The sequence below is a fragment of the Falco punctatus genome (genome assembly GCF_963210335.1).
Source record: "Falco punctatus genome assembly, chromosome: 7".
Lineage (NCBI taxonomy): Eukaryota > Metazoa > Chordata > Aves > Falconiformes > Falconidae > Falco > Falco punctatus.
In genome coordinates, this window is record NC_137587.1 from 40,992,125 (window position 1) to 41,016,576 (window position 24,452).

Genomic DNA, 24,452 nt, shown 5'->3' on the forward strand with positions numbered 1-24,452 from the left:
TACTCATCTGTTCTTTGCATGACAGCCTATTTGGTAACCACAAGATAAAGCTTTGCTAGGAAGAACAGAAGGGCCCTTTTTTTTTTCTGAAAATCTTTTAAAGTCTTAAGCAGGAGTCAGACCTCAACGAACTCAGCAATTGCACAGCACAGGCAGTTTTGTACCTGACTGAAATCCAGCCACGTGTGGCCCAAGTAAATAAATTGATTTCTATAATACCAAAGTACTGGGGGCAACTTCTCAATTCTCTTGGTGAGCTTAGCCCCTCAACTGGAAATTATACTTGAGGAAAAACTATAGGTTGTCTCCTTTACAAGCAATTAAGCATTTCTAGGTAGAAAATCTACCCATTCTTCCTGGGTTTTTTTTGAAATATTGTGGTCCCACTGTTGTAGTGGAACAGATAGCTTTGTAGAAATGGATCAGTGGAATTACAGATTTTAATGGAAAAATAATAGTAATTTTCCTTTTTCCTTAAGAAATATAACCATTTTCCCCCCTGCAAAAACACCCTCAAAATCAGGACTTCTGATGTGAAATTGTAACTTTTTCAATCGGGTATGTCAAGACAGGGCTTCAGTAGGACTTAAAATACTTCTGCAGAGTTGCAAAGGACTTCAAGCTCTTTAACACTTAACAGGAAATTTTTAGTGGCTCTTACACAAAAGGTCCTCTGCAGAGCAACGTCCTCTCCTAGAGACCGCCTTTCCAATTGCCATCAGGCTGTGTGCGCAAGTCCTGTAAGACCTTATCTCCAGATGTTGCTTTCAAACTCCTGCCAAAGTTGAGGGTGGTAAATATGGTACAGACATGTAGACCATAAACTGGGATGGTTTTATAACTGCTGCAGGATATTTAAGCGAAGAAGTACTTTGATTTCTAGCTCCAGACTTCTAGAAATTTCTTGCTGCCCTGTATCTGAAAAATTTAGCTACTGCATTGATCACCAAACGGGGAAAGTTAAATACCTGCCCAGCTTTCTGTGAGAGTATCTGGGCAATGCAGCACCAGCTTACAAGAGCTACCAGGGTATTAGGTCTGAGTAAGCAGGGGTAATTTTGTGTAGGAGGATCTGCTCCCTCCTTCCTTTTACTACAACTCACAGTCTGAACATGGATAAAGCAAATGCACGTTCAATGTGAATGAAAATTTACATCTCTCATAAATCATCTGCTTCTTGACTAATGTATTAGAGTAAAAACTAAGAAGGTGATTCCAGTAGATTTTTTCTCCTCTATTTACTTATGCCAGAAAAAAAACAACTTCTCGTTTGTTTGCACTCTTTTATTAACTTATCCATCACAACCTGAATCTAACCTGGTTACCCTTTTCCCTGCGTACAAAACTATGTCACAGCAAACAGGATTCACAGAGGAAGACATGGACCAGTCTTTATAACATCATCCTAACTCCCATGAAACAAGAGGAGGGATGAAGGTCCACCTGCATTCACAAGAATTGACAAGACTTTAAAATTCTGTCACAAGCCTAATGATGGCCTCACTGGTGCCTAGATGTCTTTGCTGAGCCTGGAATACCTTTCTTGGGATCACAAAGATTAATAGCTAATAATCAATGACAAGGGCAATCTTTCCTTCCCAAAAAGAATGAGCCAAATTTTAGTTCATACGATCTGGAGAGCTACTCTGACTTTACTGGCCAGGGGTGGGGGCAGCAGGGAGTGGAATGTATGTGATTACCTTCAACCACCTCTTGTAAACTCATTGTAAACTCACTATCAGCACACAAAAAGAGCCACATGGGGAATTGCCATCTATGTAATTTTATCAACAAGGCAATTAGCATTGTATGTAATCTATTTCCTACCTTGAATGACTCTGAGATTCACAGTGCTTGTTTCCAACTCCTATCTGCAAGCTAGTGCTAATTTCCCTGACCAATAATAAATTTTAATTTCCAAACCAAAACCACGGAATGGAATTTTTTTTTCCCTGTGTCATCATTAAGCAGCTTAATTAAGCACGAGCTTAAACAGCTTTTAGCCTTCCTGGTGTTTACCCCCAGCGTACATGTAAGGAGCAACTATATCCCCACTTCCCAGCCTTCATTTAGCTAGAGTAACAAAGCCAAACTCTTCTGGCCAGTCTCCCTTCCTGTAACGGCCCCTACATTCCCTCAGATACTCCTAATAGCACTTCTCTGCCCCACTAAGCACTTTCATATTGTTTGACCAGGGTTTTCTCGTCAAAATTTGTTTCTAACCAGCAACCTTCTAGCCAACAAGAGAATTCTCAGTTATCAGTCGAGAACAGAACTTGCATTTGTAATACAAAATATCATCCAATTTTTATTGCTCATGGGCTTCGAGATGATCCAGTTTCTTCCATATGGCATCCCAATAGTCTCCTCCCAATATTTCACCACTTTGCATCTTTAGCAAAGCTCATTAGCATCCTCTGCATCTGGGGTATTTTATTTATTTTTGTTTTATGTATGAAAAGTTGAAATATGGCTGATATTTGGGAAACTTCAGTATTGACCTCTCCTTAATGCTACCAATTACCATCTGCTCCCGAAGACCTCCTTAGAATCTTCTGCTAATCAAAATTTTATCAGCTTCACTCATAATTTCTCTCATGGCACCATATCAGAGACTCCAGGTATACAACTCCATAGCAGCTCCTTGGTCTGATTTTTTTGCAAAGCTCAAGTTATGATACTATAGCTCACCCTGCATAACAGAGAGCCCAGCATTTCACTGTAGAAGGCAGACTTACTCAAGTCTCTTGTGACTGGAGAGCTGTAGGAGTACCTTTGGCTAAATGGCAGTCGGAAAAATGTTTTCTTTTCATTTGCGCTATTGGTATAGTATGTGAGTCATAGACTTGTGATTGCTGTTGGGAAAGTAGGCGAGATAAAACACTTGAGACTAAGAGAGATTTTTGGTTACATCTCAATGTCAGAATGAAAATTTACGCTTATTTCTGAAAGTCTGGTGTCCAAAAGTGACACTAGTAGTATCAGAAGTTTATACTCCCTATGGCTTTTTTAAGCTGATGTGAAAACTTCGAGTATACTTTTTGATAGTTTTGCTCTCTGTAGTTCGTCACATCTCTGTATTTCAGCTGAAAAAGTTGTAAACTCTCTACTTTTTGAGGGGAGAGACAGGTGAGGAAGGTATCCAGGACTTCAAACTTTCCAAGTAGAAGGAATAGAAGAAGTGCTTCCTCAAATGGGTTCTTCTAAGGTTACAGCCCCACCTCTTCCTAATTAAGTGCTGCAGATTTGCTGATAACTGACAAGTTAAGCTGCAGTTCTGCTGGTAGCAGTTCAGTAATTATGTTCAGCCTGTGTGAAAGGCAATACATTCTCACTCAGTTAACAAGCTAATAATTGTGTGGATGGTGGTTTCTCCAAGCAAGCATCTGTGGAATCAGGAGAAATGAAATTAGGCCTCATGCCTAACTTGGCAAATGAAGAATATTTTGTGTAAAGACATCTGCTATTCAAGTCACTCCGCTGCCTGGGTGTCACTCCCCCTCCCCTCCCCCGCCCCCCCATCTATAAATTGTTACAAGACATTTTTTTGACTGGTCTGGGCTACTTTACATCACTTTAGCTAAATTAGAGGACTGTTCAAAAGAAGTAAAAAGGCAACTAATACCCTCTTTAGAGCTCCCTCAGAAAGGGAAATATATGCAGAGGGGCCCTACTGTGAATGACTATTAGCTTCACTGTTTTTTCAACTTAAACAAAAAAAAGAGCCCTGAAGAGGCATAAAATGCAGCGTTATCATTTCAATATTCAATGAACATGAGAAATGAGTCCGACTTTCTAGCTAAGGGGCAGACAGCAAGGAAAAGCAATGAAAGCATGTCACTACAGGACTACTTTGTCTTTTGGTTTTCTTAGACGACTCCTGGAGCTTTATCCCATCCTCTTATTTCGATCCTGGCCTCTTCAGCATTTCCCAGCATCTTGGCTGAGGCAGAGCAGGAGCAAAGGGAAGATGAGAACACTGGCAACACAGAGATGGGTACAGCCCAGTCAACAGGGGCTCGCCAGACAGACAGAGCAGCCTACCTGTGTACCTGCCTGCCCATGGAAATTTACTTTGCCTTGCACACACACAGTGGCGTGCCCCAGATTATAAATCTGGCATACTTGTAGATTTAGCACTTTCTAGGGGACCTACAGAGGTGGTGAAGATAACTAGGCTTGCCCCAGGTTCAGGAGCGGTCAGGTGCCCTTTCTGGTTCTACAGAGCTCATCCTCCCCCGTTAACAGCTACCCACCCAAAGAAGTAAGTAGATTTGCAGAAGTGGCAAGTCACAGGCATCTGACTTGCTAGCCTGTAGTTACTTAGATTAGATGCTGACCAGAGGTGAGCACCGACAGATGGTGAGCTGACTGTTCACTTAAGAGCAAACACCAAAGGAAATAAACAGTTCAGGTAAGAGAGAAGCAGGTCAAGCCCCTGTACCTACTTACAGTCAACTCCCATTTGTGGAGAAGGATTTTCCACTCTCGGTACCTTTCCCTTACCGTGACAGAAAGCAAGGGTTTGCCACTCTTTCCTTTAAAGGCACCGAGCAGCAAGAAAGCCTGGCAGGAATGAATAGAGACCATTTCTCCTTCCATTTTCAGGCACTGCAGCTATCGACTCTTATCAGTGGACATGTCTCACCCTTATCCAAATACCGTATGCCCCACAGCGGCTGCATGTGCCAGCCAGTCTTACCAGGCTCCTTCATGCCAGCAGCCTCACTCCACCGATTCCTGGCATCCCAGGAAGCTTGCGTGCAGGTTCACTGATGGAGCAGCATTAAATTCTGTGCCTGAGAAAAAGAATATATCAAGAGCCAGGAAGAAATACATCACACTTTGTGTTTCCAAAGCTGCACTGGGCAAACGCGTGGGCTCGCCACGTATTTCCCTGGGCCCATATGGAGAAGGAAAAGCTGCTCTAAGCTTACAGCTGACTGACTTGTAACCCACCAGGACAGGGACGGGAGCCAGCTGCCGTGTGAAAAATGTGCAGGGAGATAACAAAAAGCTATGGGGAAGCAGACAGACCTTCTTTAACTGGATTAGCTGCTCACAGAATATTATATCATTCTTATCTCTTCCCAGTTCCAGGGCTTTCCTAACACTGATGATTTTTATGATTCTACTCTCACTAGATTAATATTAAAGAGCAGAGGAAGCATAAAAGAGATCAAAAACAGCTCAGAGGCAAATACAGAGGCTAGAAGAAGAATGGAATACTGCTGAGGCACCAAGAAGCAGGGAATCAAAACCAACATTACAGAGTATTCACATCAAACTACCAATGGAGTATTCATTTCAAGGTACATTGACAGACATTCAAGTGACATAAAGTACTGACAGAGCTCTTCAGTAACTATTGAACCTGTCCTTAACAGGTAGTAGCTTAGAAGAAGGCTTACAAAGTTTCTGGAAGGTACAGGTGAAACCATGGAGAAGGTATTTTAAAGTCATAAAGCCTAAAAAAAAAAAAAAGACACATTTGTAGATGTTCTAACAATTTTTTTTTCTCCCATCAGCACACCACTCCTGATTTCATATCCTCAAGTCAGAGTTAAACTGGTTTCAGTACAAATTAGCACAGTCATCTGGGCTGGCTTTCCAAGGTAAGCTCAGCAAGTAGACCTGTTATCTTCCTCAAAAGCACTATATTGAGCAGATCAAAACACAGCCATCTTCTTTACGTCAGCCAGCCAGCTCCCAGCCATGGAAAGGCCTGGTCCAGACCTGTTCTTGCATCTAAACAAGCCTCCCAGCTGAGATATCCACCTTAGAAACCTCTCAGCTTCCTCTCCAGAAAGGGAGTATCAGCATCTCAGGCTACCTGGAGACTGAGGGTAAGAGATGCTGCTTGGGCAAGGTATTTAGCACACACCTAACTCCAAACACCTGAACAACCTCACTTGGTTAGGTGGGTCTTTAAAACACCCACACATTTGCATATCTTGTTAAATCAGCGTTTGAACCAGAAGGACAAGCTGACTCCTGAAGCACTAGTGACGGGATGGCCAGGTTCCTTTGGCAAGGAACATTTTAAAAAGGAAAGAATGGTTTAATGCCCTGCCCTGCATTTTACCCAGGCAGTGTGAGCTGCTTCCCAGGTTTCACCTGCCTAGAAACACTCACACATTTGCTGGTTTTACTATTCAAGCTTGTCTATGGCTGCTTTTCACTTTGAACACAAACATCAGAAACAAAAGCGCTTTACAGCCTGTGTACCTCAGAGCACAGCTCAGCTCGCAAATGTGTGTTATTGGGGTGTCTTCAGCCACCTACTGTAATCACACTAAAATATTTTGAAAAATAGAGTTTTGTGGGGTTTTTTTCCATCACTTGTTTGAAAACCAAAAAAGATGAAGTCCCTCCCACAGTGTTGTTTTAGGAATGGGACATCAGGGAGCACTAAAGGTGTCACAAGGTTCTGCAAGCTGTATAGTAGGACCATGAGTTAGCAGAGGTTTGCAAACAAGCCTTATGGGAGCTTCGGGCACAATGGCTTTCTCCAAGCTTCCATCTTCAAAATTATCACAAAAAGCACTGCTGTGATCCCAGTAATAGTGGCCATGGACAGCAGAAGCAATCCAAGCCCGGGCTAAAGTCCTCTGTTTCTGGCAAAATTGGTTCCATCCACCACATTAACCCACCCCAGCTGCTCAGCAGCACTTGCCCACTTGCAGGCTGTTACTGCCAAATATATGGAAAGTCAGGGTGGCTGCAAGGAAGTTTTGGAGTTGGGTTATTGGAAAGGTGGGACATGAGAAAAGATAGAAGTAAAAGGTATAGGTTTGGGAGGTGCATGTGCAGGAGGAGTACAGTCAGGGTGATGAGGGCCTGCAGTGGAGGGCTGTGGGTTTTGAGAGAGGGAGTCAAGAATGAGGTTCTTGGTCTCTTACTGATTTAGGCTCTTAATATTTGGAACTCCGCCAGAAGGTTTTATTTTGTTTGATTTCCAAACACACAGGTGACGTAGCCTTCAAATTGTGCTCAGATTTTGGCACTGCATTAGGCTAGTCTTGGATCTAACTGCATTGGTGGTGCTGGAAAGAACACATTTATGGGACCAGTGGGATGGGCCATTAATTGTGCTCATTTTCAAAATTAGCATGTTGGACCCACGTACTCACCTTATAAGTAATAAGAATTCTGAAGATCAGTCTTCACCCTCAAGGATACTTGTACAGGCTGTACTGTTTTCCTCAGAGATACAGGGCAGACACTGGCTATCTGAATGCACTGGTAGGAAAGTCTAAGAGGCAGTTAAAGCTGGGGGCCGAGGTTGAATTTTAACTTCTGGCTGCAAACTACACATGCTAAACCAAACATACTGCATTTGATCAAAAGTAACATTCATCACTTTGAGCCATTCAGTTTTTCATTGGGAAAAAATGTTTGTATCTACCTATAGGACAGTCAGTATTTTTAAATAAGAGCAAAGAATAATATTTAAATATAAACCTTAAATGAAAATAGGGGTGTTTGAGACTCATCACAAGAGTTAACCAGCCCACAGCCATACCAATGTTTCTACCAACTCCCCATGTACATTTGAGTTCTACATTTATACACAAACAGAACTGCAGCCTGACCTAGCACAGATGTCACCACATCCATGTGCAACTGAGACAAAGGTAAATTAAATGAATGCATACAAAGGAAGATTTCAATTAAAAAAGTTGGCATAAGTTTTTAAAGTAGAAAAAAATAGTTTCCGCACAAAAACTTTTGTGATAGAAAAGGAGAAAAACCTGCAATTTTGCTGAAAATGTTTCGATGTTCACATTTTTATACAAAAAAAAAAAAAAAGGTATCCCACAGGTATGTCCCACAAATGGGCAAATCATTCAGCACTTAACCAATTGTTAGTTTTGAAGCACTTCAGATAACGTTCAACAGCTGTTTCTCTTGTCTGTTGGTTCTCAAACACCAAATGCCAATTTTTAATAACCTTCACCTTTGAACAAGAGCAAATGTTTATTTCAGTTCCCAGCCTCCGGATTCAGTATTGATCCCACAGTTTAAAGCAAATGGATGAGAGAGTAACATGTTGATAAGGAAACTGAAAAGTCCTTTGTGCTGTGCTGACCCCTCACATAGTGTGTTGCTTATGATTTGCACAACATGCAACAAATGGCGGAAGAGACAATTATTCGTGTTCCTGTAATTTGCTAACACCCCCACCAAAGAACATCAATCGATGTGCTAAGATCCTTCTTTTACTGCCATACTCACCCAAGATGTGAAACTGATAGATAGGCTACAGATGATCTTGTTGGACTGCACCACTTTGTAAGGGCAAAGTGTGTGAGGATCTCAAGGGGAGAAAGAGAGAGAAGATGCTTCTTTTTGCATAGTATGTGTCCGGTGTGCAAATGTCAAGATAATCCCAGTGGCAACAAGAGGAAGAACTTTTTACATTTAGTAACATTTATTTCTGCATTCGGTATCAAGTACATAAGTGCAAATATTCAGAGTCTATAATTAAGTCCATTAGGAACTACAGAGAATGTAATACAAATTGTAATAAATTTAACATGCTGGAACTTTCCAGTTACCATACATGTAAGTCAGCCTGTCAATCCTTTACGACAAAAGCACTGGGTTTTGTTTTCATTTTTTTGAGTTATACAAAACTGATTACCATAAGTACCGATTACTGTTCATTTTATTTGTGCTGGAAAACACTAAAACATCAGTCTACAATTCTATATAGTTAATAAAGATGAATCCAACCAGCAACCCAGTGACGTAGAAGCAATTTTAACTATTGCATCAGTGCGCTAAGCAGGAAAGCCCCTAGCCACATGTAACATTAAAAGTTATAGAAGCAATGCCAATAGAAGAAGGAAAAACACTAAAAAAATAAAATAAAAAGGTCAATATTATTTAGGCTCTCACCATCATGCACTTTATAAGCAACACAAAAAAACACATCTAGTACACTTTTCTCTTTACTATACTTTAGTGCTTGACACAAGTGATTGCAAATATTCTAAGTGCAGAAGCAGCAGGGGAAAAGCACTGCTTCCGAGTTTTATGTTTCTAAGATTATGGTGTCGCGAAAAAAAAGAACGATAAATTTGCAGTAAAGTGTAAGAACAGAGCTGTTTCACTCCAGATTCCCCCATTATTCACTACTGTAGTCGTTGAATTCTTGATGTCTGCTTTACTCTGCCTTTCTCTTAGCACCTGGGATTTTAGCTTGAATCCTAGAAATAAAGAAGTGAAAAAATAAGAAAGAAGGATTACATGGTGAGGCAACTACTCCATTCCAGTGGATCCCCACTTGAGTCTTACCCAGGGGTAATCTCTAGCTTGCATCCAGTGTGTTGTTGCAACAGATGGACTAAAGTCTAACAAGAAAAAGAGGTGACGCCCATCTATGTGTTCTTAGGGGCCCCCAGGTGTAAATGGCCCTGTTTTCAGTGGTTCATGTAACCGTGGGATACGCTCAGTGATAGTCTCCCCCGCTTCATTATTCCACCATGGTCTGCTGTCTACTGGAAGCCCGGAATGAGGTTTAAACAAAGAATTTTGAGTGTGAACTTTTAGTCCTGCCCAAGGCTAAGGGTTTTGAAGAATCACAGAAACATTGGCTGGAAAGGACCCCTGGAAGTCTTTGAATCAGCTTCCTACGTAAGGCAGGACTATCACCAATGCTAAATCAGGTTGGTCATGGCTTTACCTTGCTGCATCTTGAAAACCTGCAAGGAAAAAGGTTCTGGCACCTTCCTGTGTAGCCTGCTCCAGTGCTGTTCTAATCTCCTAGTGAAAGTTTCTCCTCATGTCCAGCATCAGCCTCCTAAACTGGATTTATGTTGTGCTCCTTGTTATAACCCCCACTACTGAGAAGAGTTTGGATCTATCATCTTGTAACTTCCCATCAAGTACTTACAGGCTGCTATGAAATCGCTCCTTAGCTCCCTCCTTGCCAGGCTAAACAAGCCCGGTTTCCTCAGTATCTCTTCGTGGGTCACTTGCTCTCTGTACCTCACCGTTTTGTAACCTTCCATTGGACACCTGATATTCAGCCAACTTTAGCAAAGCCACAGATACAAACTGCTGAGATGTATGGATCTACCTTCCAGACCAGCCATGCTGCTTCAGTAATTCTCAAGTTTCAAGAACTATGCTTAGACCCTCACTGCGTCCTTAGGGATCCCACAGAAGCTTTTGATACAGGCAACACATTAGGAACTAGGGCAGACTGCATCAAAAATTTCATCCAGGTCTTCCGTCCATTTCATGGTGGTTTGAAATACTCAAGATCATGGTGCTTCCAGGTATTTTCTTTCTGTAACAGGGTGGTGTTCTAATTCCCACTTTGTTTGTTAATGGTATTATTAACTCTAAAGGACAGAGTCCCTGAATGCAAAAACCCAGGCTTGGAGTGGTCGGTGGGGAAGGGATTTAACACATTCCTTCCTGTTTGTAAACAGATAAAAGTATGGGCATCAGTCCCTGCTCGGGCTGCTCCGTCCACAGCTTCCCCAAACAGCAGGAGAGAGGTGAGAAGGACGCAGGGTCACAACTCTGCCTTAGCCTACACTCAGCTGAGAAGGCCTGTCTGTCTCCAGGGATCTGCCCCCTCCCGCAGCCTGTTGCATGCCAGGAGCTGGGAGGGACATCATTCACAGGGCACATTGTCCCCAGGACCATCCAGATCTTAGCCACCCCCAGTGCACCGCAACCTCACGACAAGACTTCTGGTCAAGCCTGCTGCTGAACTCACTTTGCCACAACAGTGTTTATGTGGGTCCGCACAAGTCCCAAGTATTGATCAATCTGTGCCTGCAAAGAGCAAAAGGAGATCAAGTCAATCAGGCATCAACAAGGCAGAACCACCCAGGCACCCGAACTACACCGTGCAGACAGGCTTACCTGGTACTTGTCATATACAACGGGGAGAGTAAACATAGACACCACAGCTGAGGAGAAAAAGAGCACACTGTTAGATTCCTGCAGATCAGATTCCTCCAGAGAAGAGACCTACTTCAGCGACAAACACATATCATGCCACTTGGTCAGCTGATCCACCAGGGATCTTTGTATTAAAAATGAACTTTGCTCAAACTTCCCAAATATGGAATTTCCCATTGTTCTGGGACTAGTAGCTGCAAAACCATAAAACACAAATTAGCTCTAGCAGGAGGGACAACATAATAAGAATAATGAATATTCACTGGAAAGGCAAATAAAAGTTGACGGTTTAACTGTGGGGAAGGCACACTAAGGATAGGCTGTTTTCTCCATGTAGAAATCATGAGAGAGTTAAAGTTAAAAGCAGATTTTAAAAGAAATGTTGATTTTTACCCATTATCAGAAGAGTCAGGCCATTGAAGAGGGCTCCCACATAAGTCAGCAGCCACATTAGTACTGCAAACTAAATTAAAGATGGATCATTACATCACCCCCAGTGTCAGCATAAGAAATCAGTTCACTTAACTAGCTAACATACAGCACATTAGCCTTTTGTAATGTGTAAGGGCCGTTGTTAAGTAAGGCATAGCAAAAACTAGGTACTTTTTCTGGGTGTCTAAACCCCATTCTCCACTTCTGCTTCTCACCCTCTTAGCTAAGCTTTCACGTATATTTAGGGCTTAATTGCATACATTTAGGATTCTGCATTGAGCATCGCATAGCAGATTTCTGCATCCAGTTTTGCTGATCGTAAGGGTCATCCCACAGTGATAATCCCTGCGACTGAAAACTCTTGAGGCTGGCAGATGGATACATTTTCCTAAATACCTTTAGTAATTTAGGAGCCTAACCCATGCCTGCTCTCTTAATGATCTTCCCTTTGCTCTGAAGAACACCTGCTTGGGTGTAAGGCTGAAAAAAAAATAACTGTCTCAGCAGGGAGGGAAAGAAGACCTTCCTCCATAGCAGGAAATGCCACCATTAGAGGAAATCCAGGTTAACAGAGGTATTAGAGGGGAGAGGAGAACAAACCATCTCGTGGCAAAGCAATAGCGTAGCACAGAGATGCTTCTAAAACTGCAGTGGAGCTAAACTGGTCCTGCAACTTTTATAACTGCTGTATTACGTGTCAATAAATTCAAATGCAGATTGCCAAATCTCTAAACTGCTGGAAGGAATTAGTTTGGAAATCAAAAATGAGAGCAACTTTTGTATTTGGAGCTACGCAAAGCTAGGTTTTATGACAACAGTGTCAACATGGGAAACAGCACTTTGAAATGTAGATTGATCCTCTAGAGAGGGGTTAAAAATATTTAAAGGAATCCTACTTTTAAAGAATCCACAAGGTCCTGAACGAGAAAGAGTCTCCTCAGCTCTTTGACTGTGCTGTTGACGTATAGCTGGAGACAGTCTGTGTATTTCTGAATCTGGTCCTGTGAGAGATTCATTTCCATCTCCAAGTAGGCTCTGCCAGAAACACAGGTCCAGTTACAAACCCAGGCAGGTTCACCCACTGTCCATACTCCTGCCTGTCTACCCCATCACTCCCTCCTCCCCACACCTCATCCCTTTGCACTGGAGCAAAGTGTCCCCCTTCCTGCAGGCACAGAGCCACCAGCACCAGCACACTGTCTTCATCTTTCATGACCAGTCCCCCTGGACAATTGTGAGCTGCACTGAGGCTGTTTGCCTCCAGCCTTGCTCCCTCCCCACGCAGAACCTGATCTTGATGGGATCTCTCTCTTTACTCCACCCAAGGGGGATGCAAATCCTAGCTGGGAGGGTTTCCTCACAAACTTCTGTGCAATGCTGCTGCCACAGAAGAGGACATCTCTTCCAGCTGACAGCCTCTGGAGGAAAAAAAGCTGCTGTCTGGCATTGTGTCACCTTTGGCAGCAGTGCCCACTTCTCACTCCCCCATCCTTCTGCCTGTCCTGCACCTTCCTCTGAGCTACACCCACGGCATAAGTTGCATCTCAGAACTGACCCAAGTGAAACAGAAGCAGCACCCCAAAGAGACTTTTTTTCAGTGTGTGTGCTCTCCTGGAACAAACCACCCAGACCCTGTGGAGGGTGGGGAGGGCACCGGCACTGGCACCATCACCTAATGGATTGACACACCACAGCCAAGCAGTGCAGGAGAAAAGATACAGTTTCCCTCTATGCCAAATAGAGTGTGTCCAGAAACAATATTCTTCCTGCTTGCAGAGATATGGTATTATCATTAGCTCTAATTAAACTCTTTTTCTCTGCTTAAATTTTTCTAGATCTTTTGAATTTCAGGAAAAAAATTCCCGTGTCTCAGAGGATGATGCATTTTGTCCTGTTTTTTTTCCTACCAGGACCTGAGCCAATACAGCCTTGCAGCTCTTGAGAGACTGGACAACAGAAAAAATTATTTCCCCAGCTATAAGCAAGACAAGAATCTTATTCAGTATCAAGAGCGACAGCTAAAGAAACATCAATTGCCACTGGGATTGCATCCTTTGCAAGATAAGTAGCCCCTGGCCACGACTGCAAAGTACTCACTTGAAGGGGTGGCCCTCGTCCGTCTTCTGCACAGCCTGTAGGACTGATTTGTAGATTCTGAAGCTAATGGTGGCCGAGAGGCCGGCGAGGGCCAGATAGGCCACGACACTGACGACACTGAACTGGGTCAGGGAGAAGAGCAGCAAGAGGAGGCTGCCAAACACAATCCCTGTCTGCTTGATGTCACGCCAGTACAACAGGTCGATAGCTGGGGAGAGAAGACCAACATGTTAAGGGCAGGAGTTGGAAGGGCATTGAGGATGGCCACCATGGCCACTGTGATGCTCAAGAGTCCTTGCAGGAGGGTAAAAGGAGTGAGCTCACGTTAGCATCAACAGGATCAGTGAGGAGGCTGCAGCGATGCACTGAGGAAGTTACAACTGATGACCTACTTGAAATCCTTGTATTTCAATGCGTCTGTGTCTGGCTTAGATGAGATGGACAAGTATCTCCGACCACAGCACAGTGGGTCTCTTGCAGCAGCAAGGCAAATGCAAGCTGGGGTTTGTGTTGTTGCTAGGGTCATATGGAAGGTTTCAACCTAGCTTGCATTTACTTACTCTGGAAACTGGATCCGTTTTTTGTCACATATCCAAATGCCAAATGCTTGATCAAAGCATTTTCGTTTTGGTTGTCGACAAATGAATGTGAAAGTTTGGAGTTAGCCACAATAAAACCACTTTCTCATTCAAACTTTTGACAATATGACTTTGTTATTTCCTAAGTTTTGAGAAGGGAAAAAACCTCCTGGTTTTATCACTGCTTAATAGTTACATGGGTAGGAAACCATTTTTCACATGGGGCCTTGAAATACAGAATAAATCCCTTCTGCTATTCAAATCCAACTGTCTCAGAAATATTAAAAAAAACCAAAAAAACCTTTCTGCTTGTTAGATAACTCCTTGTCTAGATCCACGGGAGGTGTTAGTTAGAACAACACAAGTAAAGAAAACCATTTTCAACCAATATATTTTTACATTTGTAAAGCAGTTAATTTTGACAGTGTTTTTCATTCAGTTTGTATAGTTCATTCCAACACCTCCACCAAACAATCTTACCATCAGGAACAACCACCACAAAAGCAAAATCTTATGAAATATCACTGAATATCCAGTCCACAAAGGTGAATTTAATTTCTTTACACCAATAACCTGTTTCTGAGATGACTCTTCATCCACTCAAAGAACGTGCTCATGACAATCTAAACAAAACAGCTTTAATTTCATCCACTGCACAAGTCCACATGAACAGCTTGAACGCACCATCAGCCAAACAGATTTCATAGATGCCACTTGTCAAATCATTCTGAACAAAGAGTAAATTCAGGAAAAGTGCAATCTGTCAAAAAAAATTTTTCACAAATACTAAAAGGAACAAAATCAACCCAGCCTAGTAGTTCTTATCATCTAACCTCCAAAAATTGTGAGTCACCACAGCATGTTTGCCTTGAGTCTATGAGCTATATTACTCATTACTATTACACGTATTAGCATTGCTCCTCAAAGTTATGGGCTTGAACGCAAAAATTGCTATTGTATTACTGAGCTCTTTTCTCTTCATGGAACATTCACATCCTACTGTATTCTCCATCCTATATACAATATAATAACTCTCTCATATTTTTAAGTGCCAGCATTCAGCACTGGATCTGTGATCATGAGCACGCATTAACAGATCTACGGGCTGCACAGAAGCCAAAGGACAGGGGACCTTAGTGGCATGTGCTGGGGTCCTGGGTGCTGATTTTACAAACCAAGGACCAGGCCAGAGTCTTTCCAGATACATGCCCAAGTCTCTTCCTGCAGAAACCAGAGGCATGGACTAAGGAATGCTCCAAAATGCAGTTACAGCACAGTCACAGCATGCACCTATACTGGGGATTTTAGCAGCCGACGCAGTGGTATTGATGCAGGCAGCTGAAGCTCCACAAATTGCTTACAGTGTTAGGTGCTGGAGTATGTGACTTGCAAAACATCCTTACAAGATAGCATTTGGAACACAAGTGTGCAGTTTTTACCATTTTTCATACTCTTTTTCAGTCAAGGCACTGCAAAATTCTGCAGCACAGTACAGCAACTGGGGTGCTTTCAACAGTGAACATTTGGGCAGGAGGTATTCACAGCCCAATCATTTTTGTGCCTAAAAATTCCTCTCTTAGAGGACAGTGTTGGAAATGTATGCAAATCTCACTTTTGAGACACTCAGATTTTATATTGTACAATACCTTCACACTAAATGAAATAAGCACAGGTGAGCTTGCTCGGGATGCTGTAAGTGGTACATCATCTGCTGATGAAAGAAAAAGGCCATGTACCAGGGGAAAACACTACTTGAGACACAGGCAGTAGACAGTCAAACAAATGAGATGTGAGCAAAAAAAAATACAGAAGCTCCCTTCAATAGAGTTTCCTGAGTCAATCCAAATTGATGATAAGACCCAAAATGAGCAATTAAGTCCCCTCTCTTTCGACGATCTGCCACACCTCATATTCCTGCAGACTGGAAGTGGGCTGTATTCTCATGCAGAGAGATGCCAATCTGCATTTTCTCATTCCCCTCAACAAGGAAGATGTTGAATGAATCAAGACAGGCTTGACCAGGTCTGCATATATCCTGAAACTTGCCCCTTTCTGCCATGAAATGACTGGGATATTTACTAAGCTCTATCAAGTAAGGAAAGGCTTGCTACAACTCAAAGCAAGATGGACAGAGGCCAAATGACACAGTTTGGGGGATATGTGCATGCATGAGAGAGGAGATGAAAAGGCATCTGGCCTCTTTCGCCAGCCAAATGAGACCTGGGAGAGAGGGATCCTGTGTCTTTTAGACCTGAAGCAAATATTCCCGTGTGCGTGGAAAAAAATATGTGCCAACTGCTCGATGGAAAATCTCAGCACAGAGGCAGGAGATATCAGTTGAATGATTTTTACATGGCTGTCCCGGTGCCCAGGTCCAGCCTAGGAACACAAGCCCCAACCCACAGCCTGCACTAGGTCGGTTTGGATTTTCAAGGGCAGAAACCAAACCTGTCTTCTCCTCATTTCCCCCGCAGGGACAGGGAGCTGCAGCACTGCTGCCATGTCCAGCCGTTCAGGTGGGATTTGGGGCTCCCCTGCCATTCCTCCTCCTCTCCCTGCAAAAGGCGGTGCAGGAGGGAGGTGAACCTCACGGCTCCTTGGGCAGGGAAGGGGGAGAACGAGAGTTCAGAGCCAGAAATCAGTGGAGACTTGTGGGGTCCAGCCATGGTCCATGCGCTTCCCTGGAGAAAGCACTATTTTTGCTGACAGGCCTCAGGGATTTGAGCTGTATCAGTTCTCCTGAAATTTAGAAGCTGCTGAAAACACCTGAGCTACATGTCAGAGCCTTGTTTGCTTCTTCAGTCACTTCAAAGGCTTTTTACGTTATCAGAATAGAATAGAATAGGAATAGACTATTTCAGTTGGAAGGGACCTACAACGATCCCCTAGTCCAGCTCCCTGACCAACTCAGGGCTGACCATAAGTTAAAACACATTATTAAAGACATTATCCAAATGCCTCTTAAACACTGACAGGCTTGCGGCATCAACCACATCTCTAGGAAGCCTGTTCCAGTGTTTGACCACCCTCTTGGTAAAGAAATGCTTCCTTAGAGAGACAGTGGTCAAACATATTTCTGTCAAACATTTCCCTACCTAAACAAATCTCCCTAAAAGCAGGCAGAGGTGTGCTGGGTGCAGAACCCCCTAGCTGGGATCCTTTGCCTGGCTTCCTCAGGGCGCCATTTTCTCCTGTAACCATTTAACCAGAGCAAAAATACCTGTTACATCAGTGTCTGGTGGCGTTAATAGATACCAAGGGGCAAAGAAATGAGAAATGTGCTCCTTCACCATCAGGTGAACCCAGAACTGGGTGTATCAACCCCCTCCACACCCTTTTTAAAATTCTCACCAGGAATGAAAGATGAGGTTGTCCACCACATTTATATGTCTGCTTTGAGTTTCATCTCATCCTATATTCATATAAAACCGATTAAGGTAGCAAACACCTCAAACACTTCTGACCCCACGGGTTTACTGCCCTTCAACAGCTCGCAGAAGGTAAGAGGTGGCCCGAGTCTCAGATGAAGGGTAGCTGCCTGCCCACGCCTGTGCCCCTTCCTTTGCACACTGAAGCGGCAATCATCCAGGCTTAGACCAGCCTCCCCAGCACATGGGGATGCAGTATGAGGATGGTGGGACCAGGAGCTGAGCTGGAGCTGCGCACCTTCACACACACGCTTCCCTGCAGGGCCACTGCCAGCAGGCGCTGGCCCCATGCTGGGCTGGGCTGAGACAGGCGCGGAGTCTGGCGGTTACCTGGGTACTGCGCTACCCAGAGAAACTAACAGAGAGGGGATCCCCCACACCGGGAGTTAACGACATAACAATTAAGTGCTTTGGTCAATCCCTAGGGTAAGAATAAAAGGTCCTAGTACGGTGAAGGGTCCTGCAAGTGCTGGGTGTGTTGTAGACAGTGTGTGTGTGTGTGTGCACGCGTGCACAGCACTGCCCAGACCCAACCACAATGGCACGATTCTGAGCAATGCACGCTGAATATGCATGAAGCCGGAGCCTGGTGCCAATTGAGCCGGTTGATATGTGACGTGCATGCAATTGGACAGTGGGTCAATCTGCCTGGCTAAGCAAGACACGTTTCTGAGAGCCAAAATGCCAACTTCAAACCACCTAAAGTCTGCAGCTAGGATTTGCAAACAGGGTTTGGAAAACAGGCACTGAAACCAGCCTCACCTTCAATGAAGTTTGGGTTCCTTCCATTTTGAAAATCCCAACTGTAAAATCCTGACCATGCCCATTAACATGCAGAAGCTGTTCAGCTGTAGCTTTCCATGATCTCCCTTTTAGCCTTCTGGATGGAGGGAAGCAGCGTCGGTCACTTTGCACTCTTTCCAGTACAACACACCGGAGCTCTGGCTCATTTGTGGAGATATAAAAGGACTCTGGGGTTTGCCAGAACTGCCTCAGACTCAAAAGTATTTGTATTATTAAGTAGCACTTGCCAGCCATCTCTAAGACAGCAGTGCTGCAGGTCCCTGTGACTGCCTTTGAAGAATTTTCTGGAGAAGCATGTCTGATGAGCTATTTATCTGAAAGTATCGCCTGCCCATGTTTTTTAATTGACAGCATTACTCAAGTAGGCTTTTATTTGAAAGAAAAAGTTTTCAAGGGTGTCAAATCAGTGTATCAGCTATACTTTATGGTATAACTTCATCTCGTAAAACTAACGTGTGGCCCATTTGGGGCCAGTCCCCAGACAAACCATACACAAAGGTAACCTCTACGATACAAGCAACAACTTGTTAATATTAGTAGCTGTTAAGCACCCATGTTTGCAAGGCAAGCTAGAAGTAACCTCACAAGTGTAACAGCAGCAAGCATGCGATGCCACAGCTTGCGCCACAAGGAACTGCTCCCAAGTACAGCACCTGAATAGCTCTCCCAGCTCTCATCATGGCTTTCAGCAGAAAATGTTTCTGCTCCTCAATATTTGCATCAGAAAAGCCAGAAAACAGGCCTGGGGGCTGGAAAGGGCAGTGCAGGAGGCAAAGGGTGAAAGACTTGAGATGGCCAAGACGGACTACATAGTGATGCTCCTGAATCCATTCTCTTTGGGACGTGGTGGAAACATGAAGGCTGGGTTCTGGTGGTTTATATGGTCTCCAGAAGCACCATGGTGTGGGGCAGCTGCAGCCCAAGGCTCCTGAGCAGGGACACCAAAGGGAGAACAGAGGAATCAAACCAACTTGTAGCTAAAATGTCCTCACTCCTTCAGACTCCTGCGTGGTTATGTTTTTGAAAAATACTTTTGTAAGAGAAACAGGGATCTCTGCACTCCATGTCACAAAACAAGTATTTTAAGATGAAAATTAATGACGATCAACTGAGCACAGACTGGACACTTCACATCTTCCACAGCTTCTCCCTCCCTTCCTCTGAAAACCTCTGCTCTCTCCTGACTTTGCAAGTTTTTCCTCTACTGCAACAACTGTATGAAAAATGAACATGCATCAAGCAGCATTTACATGGAAGTTAGCATAAGAAGTGTGTGCAGACCCCTCGTACCCAGCCTTCAAATGAGGCCCATGGGCCTTGATGATTGAATACAAGGTTTTATGCTCTTCAGCATATTAATAACACCACTGGATGTGATCAAGCTGCCCTCCCCACAATGGAGGTCCTATTGGGCCTCCTTAGAAGGTAAAATCAATGGGGTTTACAGCTTCATTCCCCATGTAATATTAGTATTAATAAGAAGAGAGAAAAGCCTGTCTACACACAGCCTTCAATTCCGTATACAGTGTAATATCATGATTCATGAATATAAATTATTTCATAAGGCATTTCTCAGACCTACTGAAAGTGAAATGATCAGGAAATGTAATTTAAGAAGAGCAATCCTGTTTATAGCATTGTTGCAACAATACTTTACAACAAATGCACAAAGGTTTTGAATAGAAGTAAATATTGCTCACACTCAAAGAAATTCCAGTTTGCAGCTTTAACCACAGGCTGTAGGACCAGGCTTTCCCTCTTCTCTCCAGTGAGGAATCCAATGTGGTCATTGCTCCCCTCCTCACAACACAGCTGATTCAAATGTAATACAGGTGGTTACACCATTTAATGAGCAGTCTGGTGCTTTCAGGTAACAGCTGTGATTAACAGCAGAGTCAGGACAGAATCTCTGTGTTTTTTTCATGAGGCATCTCTCCTTATTCTTTATCTCCAACCTTGAGGGATCTGCTCCATACTTCTACCTCTTGTAAACTCTTTGCCTATTAACTTCCTGTCCTTAGTTCAGCTTTGTATCTTTATCATTCACCTGCCCCAAGACCCAACTTGAAAGTTCAGATCTTCTTTGTCCCCGAACTCTGATGAGAGGAGACCTGGAGCAGGAACAGGACCAGGGAGAAGGGAAGTCTTGACAGAGGATGCCCTCCATGTTATATCCTGCTCTACCCACGAGATCAAGATTTGAGCAAAAAAAGTATTGACTGACTGCCTTCTGTGAGGCACCAGAGTGGGTCTGGGTAGACTCAGAAGGATTGGCAATAAAAAATCAGACCTGCAGCTGTGCCACACACAAGTCTATTGTAGTATTATTTCACATTATTATCACCATCATTCATGACGTTTTTGCTGTTATTGTTAACACCGTTTTCACATGAAAGACGCTTTAAGACCAGGATTTAACACAGCAGCAGGAGAAAGCCTCTTCCACACACCTCCTGCTCTTCAAACCATATCACTACCTGCCTTGGCCAGTTTCTGCAGAGGGTGTTATTGCACTCACCTCCAGTGAGCAGAAATCAGGGAGACCAAGCAGAGTCCCTGAAAGCACTTAATGCTATGGAAATGTTAAGATTTTCCCAAGATGCTCCTGCACCTAAATAACAGAAGTGGCCCCTTCCTAACTCTACCCAAACATTTGAAAAGCTGTAGATTTTCAAAATTAATGGGTCAGACCTACGTTATTTGTGAGAATTAAATATGATGTGGAAAGAGTATCCCTTCTGATATCAAAAAAGCCTCATCAAAACTCACTTCCCAGAGACCTCATGAAAGCAAAAGCAGGCCTCCAATGCTGCCTTCAGCTATTGCCCATCATTGCCTACTTGCGAGAGTTTAAATTACTCCTCAGGTAGTATCTTAAAATAACCTTACTTTTGGGGAATTTTCTCCTTGTGCTGGCAATACAAGCATATTGTCCATTTATTCTCAAAAAAAGGGGGAAAAAAACCCATATAGACATGGCACAGCTGGTGTGCAGAGCACATTTTGGCAGAGCTATTGAAATCTCACTGATTTTTTGATATAACCTAGATCAAGGTGTGTGTTGGGATGGCTGGAAGTTGAACAGTGCGAAGCTCATCTAAATGAGTTTGTCCTCTGACTTTAAGCTCTTGAACTTGTGGTCGTATTGCCATCAACAGGAAGGTGCTTGAAGAAGGACTGATAAGATTTCTGCAGCACTGACAAAAAAATGAAAGTAAATACGAAAGTAGAAAAAAATCTTGACAAATTTCATTCCAATTTCACAGGAATTCAACTGTAAAATTAGGAAATCAATTCCTCATAAGTTAGTGTAGTTTTGTGAAACTATTAGCTAAATTGTTAGATCAGATGATGACTTCATTCCAAGATTTTAGCTCTACCAAGGCTCAACGTAAGAACCAACTACTAGGACAGATTTTTAGGTGCTGAAAAGAGGGAGAGCTCATTTAAGAAAGACAAGTGGATCCCAGCTGCGAGTTCAGCTCACAGTATTTTCAGAAAAGCACTGAAGTTACCAAGTGTCTGAAGTAATACTCTAATGCTAATAGCTGTAATTAGACAGACTTCAGAACTGTCAATAAGATTATAGATAAATAGCATGCATCCATATTATTGCCATTGAACTTCTTTACCAGTCCTAAAGTGGGGAACGCTGCCATGAACTGTTGGTGCAGCTTCTCAGCACCCTTTGGAAACCAACTGATATATCAAGCAAGCAAGAAAGCTGGTTCTCTGGGAACAGCTGCCAGGAAAATGCTACTCAATAACTCCAGTCCCAGCAGAATTATGTCAGCTAGATGGATTAGATGAAGTCTGCAGTCCTTTTCCACATTTAGTTTTAATTATAATGTGGATAATATTTAGGACGATTTCTATGAAAGGTTCACAGGCCTTTTTCTTTGGATCTTTCAGATTTTCTTTTTTAATAAGTCTTGCAGGAGGCTGAAGCTGCAGGAACAAGCATGTCACTTATGACCACCCAAGAGCTGGTGTGAAGAAAAACAGTGGAAGAGGGAATATTCACGGAGACCAGTGTACTGACACCAAACAGCTCCGCCAAGCTGTAGTGCAAAGATCTTCCTAATCCAGAGAAACCTCTCCAGCAAGGCACGAGGGTGAGTCCTGCCGAGCTGGGCCGAGTCCCTGGGGAAGGTGTAGAGGCCTGCTTCTGGAGGCACACTTCATCCAGCAGCTTCCCTCTGGGAGCTGAGCACCGTGCTGTGTCACGCAGCTGGCATTGGCTATAGGTTGTTACAGGAAGGCCCACAGCAACCAGCACGCCCAGTCGGAGATGTTTCTCTGAATGCTCATGCATTATGCATGGCTACATCCCAGCCTACTTCAAATGCATCACCTTCCAGTGTGAAAGATGACTTGTGTGTGAAAGTGGGCTGCAACTCCTCGAAGCCACCTATGATAACATTTTGAGCGAAGCATATGCCCAGCAGCAGTGGATTCCTCTGCTGCTCCCCCAAGGGGCTGTATCATGATCTACCACTGGTACAATTATGCTGTACCTGCACGATGGTCAGGTAAAACATATTGCAATATTTTAAATGTTGCAAGCATCAGTTGCTTCACTGCAAGGAAAACAACAATACACTCATTTAGTGGTGCAAAGCCAAAGCTTCACCAAGCGGCCCTGCACCTTCTCAACATCCCCGCCCAATTTTACACCAAGTATAAGTACTGTAAGTGCAAAGCAATGATACAGCTAGTTCAGTCCTGGCTGTTTGTTAATTAAAACTTGGGTTAAACTCAATGTTCTCTCTCCATTATTTCAGTAAAAATATGCTCTGTATTTACTGAGGTTTGTGTCTGCATCTGTTACATTCACAGACATATTCCAGAGTTTTCAGAAAGAAACCATCATTCCATTGATAACGAAGCTGGCAAAATTATACAACTCCAGGTTTTCACAAACTGATATTCTGGGTTGAGACAGAGACTACATGAATAATAGATACTAAAAGAATCAATGAATCCAGTCTTTAGTTTTCATTCCTATGAATTTTCAATTTCTTCTATTTTATCTGGGACTGATCAAAGAATTTTGCCGACAGAAATAATATTCTATGACTATTCCATGTTTTTTTCTGCAGGACCATTTCTGAATCATAAAGCACCACCCAAGAAAAAGAAAAAGATATGCAAATGATGTGGAAGTGAGGCAAGTGATTTATTTTAGCTGTGTTGATTTTTTTCAGATCTGCTTTTTTTTTTCAAGTCAGCATAGGACACATTGTATCATTTCATTTTCAGTAAATCTACCTCAGTTTCAAAAAGGAAAGCACAGAAGGAGAGAAATCCCGCTATCATTATAAATCATTAATTAAACAATAGAAGCATGTCCTTTGTTATTCCCCTCTTAATAATTTACGAAAGAATATTTTTTCTGATAAAGATGAAAAATATTTAGTTTGCCTTGAAATACAGGTGGCTCACCAATCTGACTCAGCAAATTAATGATTTTTTAAGGATCAGCAGAACATTGAGCCTTTTTGGAAACAAAACAATCAAAAAACCCAAACCCCACCTAACAAGGAAGTTTATCTGCAAAGCTCAGATGAAAAGACCCTGAAGTTTGTCTGTGGCTCTCCCATATAGCCTTTACAAATCGTGCAATCCTATGGAAAACCCTAGCCCTGGATCAAGGCATGGAAAGCCTGAGCTGCTGGAGGCTGGCATTTAACAGGTGCATGTTTACTTTCCAGCTACTCATCTGCCTTAAAAAAGCCCTCAAACCGTAAATGCAGTTCGGTGCTGAATTAAGACTGCAAAAATACAAAGCTCTCTAGAGACAAGTGGCTGTCTGAAAGATCTCCCCCTCCCAAAAAAAAACCACTTTAGGAAGGTTTTCTGGCTCCTGTTACATAGAGCTGCGTTTATGAAACTAAGTCTGCACGCATCCTGGACTCTTCAATGAGATAATGCTATGGAGTAATCTCTCTCTCAGAGACCCTGTTGTGAGCACTGACATCATGTACTGTCTATTCAGTGTAAACATGCACCTTAAAATTAAAAAATACATTCAAACAAAGCCTGCCCAAAGCAGACAGCAGCCTGCCTGGCAGGATCAGCCGCTAGCTTTTCTCCCTCTAATCTGCCCACCGAGCAGCGTCACAGAGACTGTCTTTTATCAAAACAAAGGCTGGATGCTGGCTGGGAAGTGTGAAGCTGACTAAAA

General features: G+C 43.1%; 1 protein-coding gene across 2 annotated transcripts in view; it reads right to left on the reverse strand.

Annotated features, from left to right (window-relative positions):
- Positions 1 to 8,412: 8,412 nt before the first annotated feature.
- The window catches only part of RTN1 (reticulon 1), a 147,143-nt gene continuing 131,103 nt past the window's right edge, over positions 8,413 to 24,452 (reverse strand). For both annotated transcript variants that reach the window (XM_080394486.1, XM_080394487.1), the window contains 6 exons: positions 13,456 to 13,663; positions 12,255 to 12,393; positions 11,320 to 11,389; positions 10,888 to 10,934; positions 10,739 to 10,797; positions 8,413 to 9,215 (listed from right to left, as the gene is read on the reverse strand). In XM_080394486.1, the coding sequence (XP_080250612.1) occupies positions 9,173 to 9,215; positions 10,739 to 10,797; positions 10,888 to 10,934; positions 11,320 to 11,389; positions 12,255 to 12,393; positions 13,456 to 13,663 (566 nt within the window). In that variant the 3' untranslated portion in view covers positions 8,413 to 9,172. The remainder of the gene's footprint in view (positions 9,216 to 10,738; positions 10,798 to 10,887; positions 10,935 to 11,319; positions 11,390 to 12,254; positions 12,394 to 13,455; positions 13,664 to 24,452) is intronic.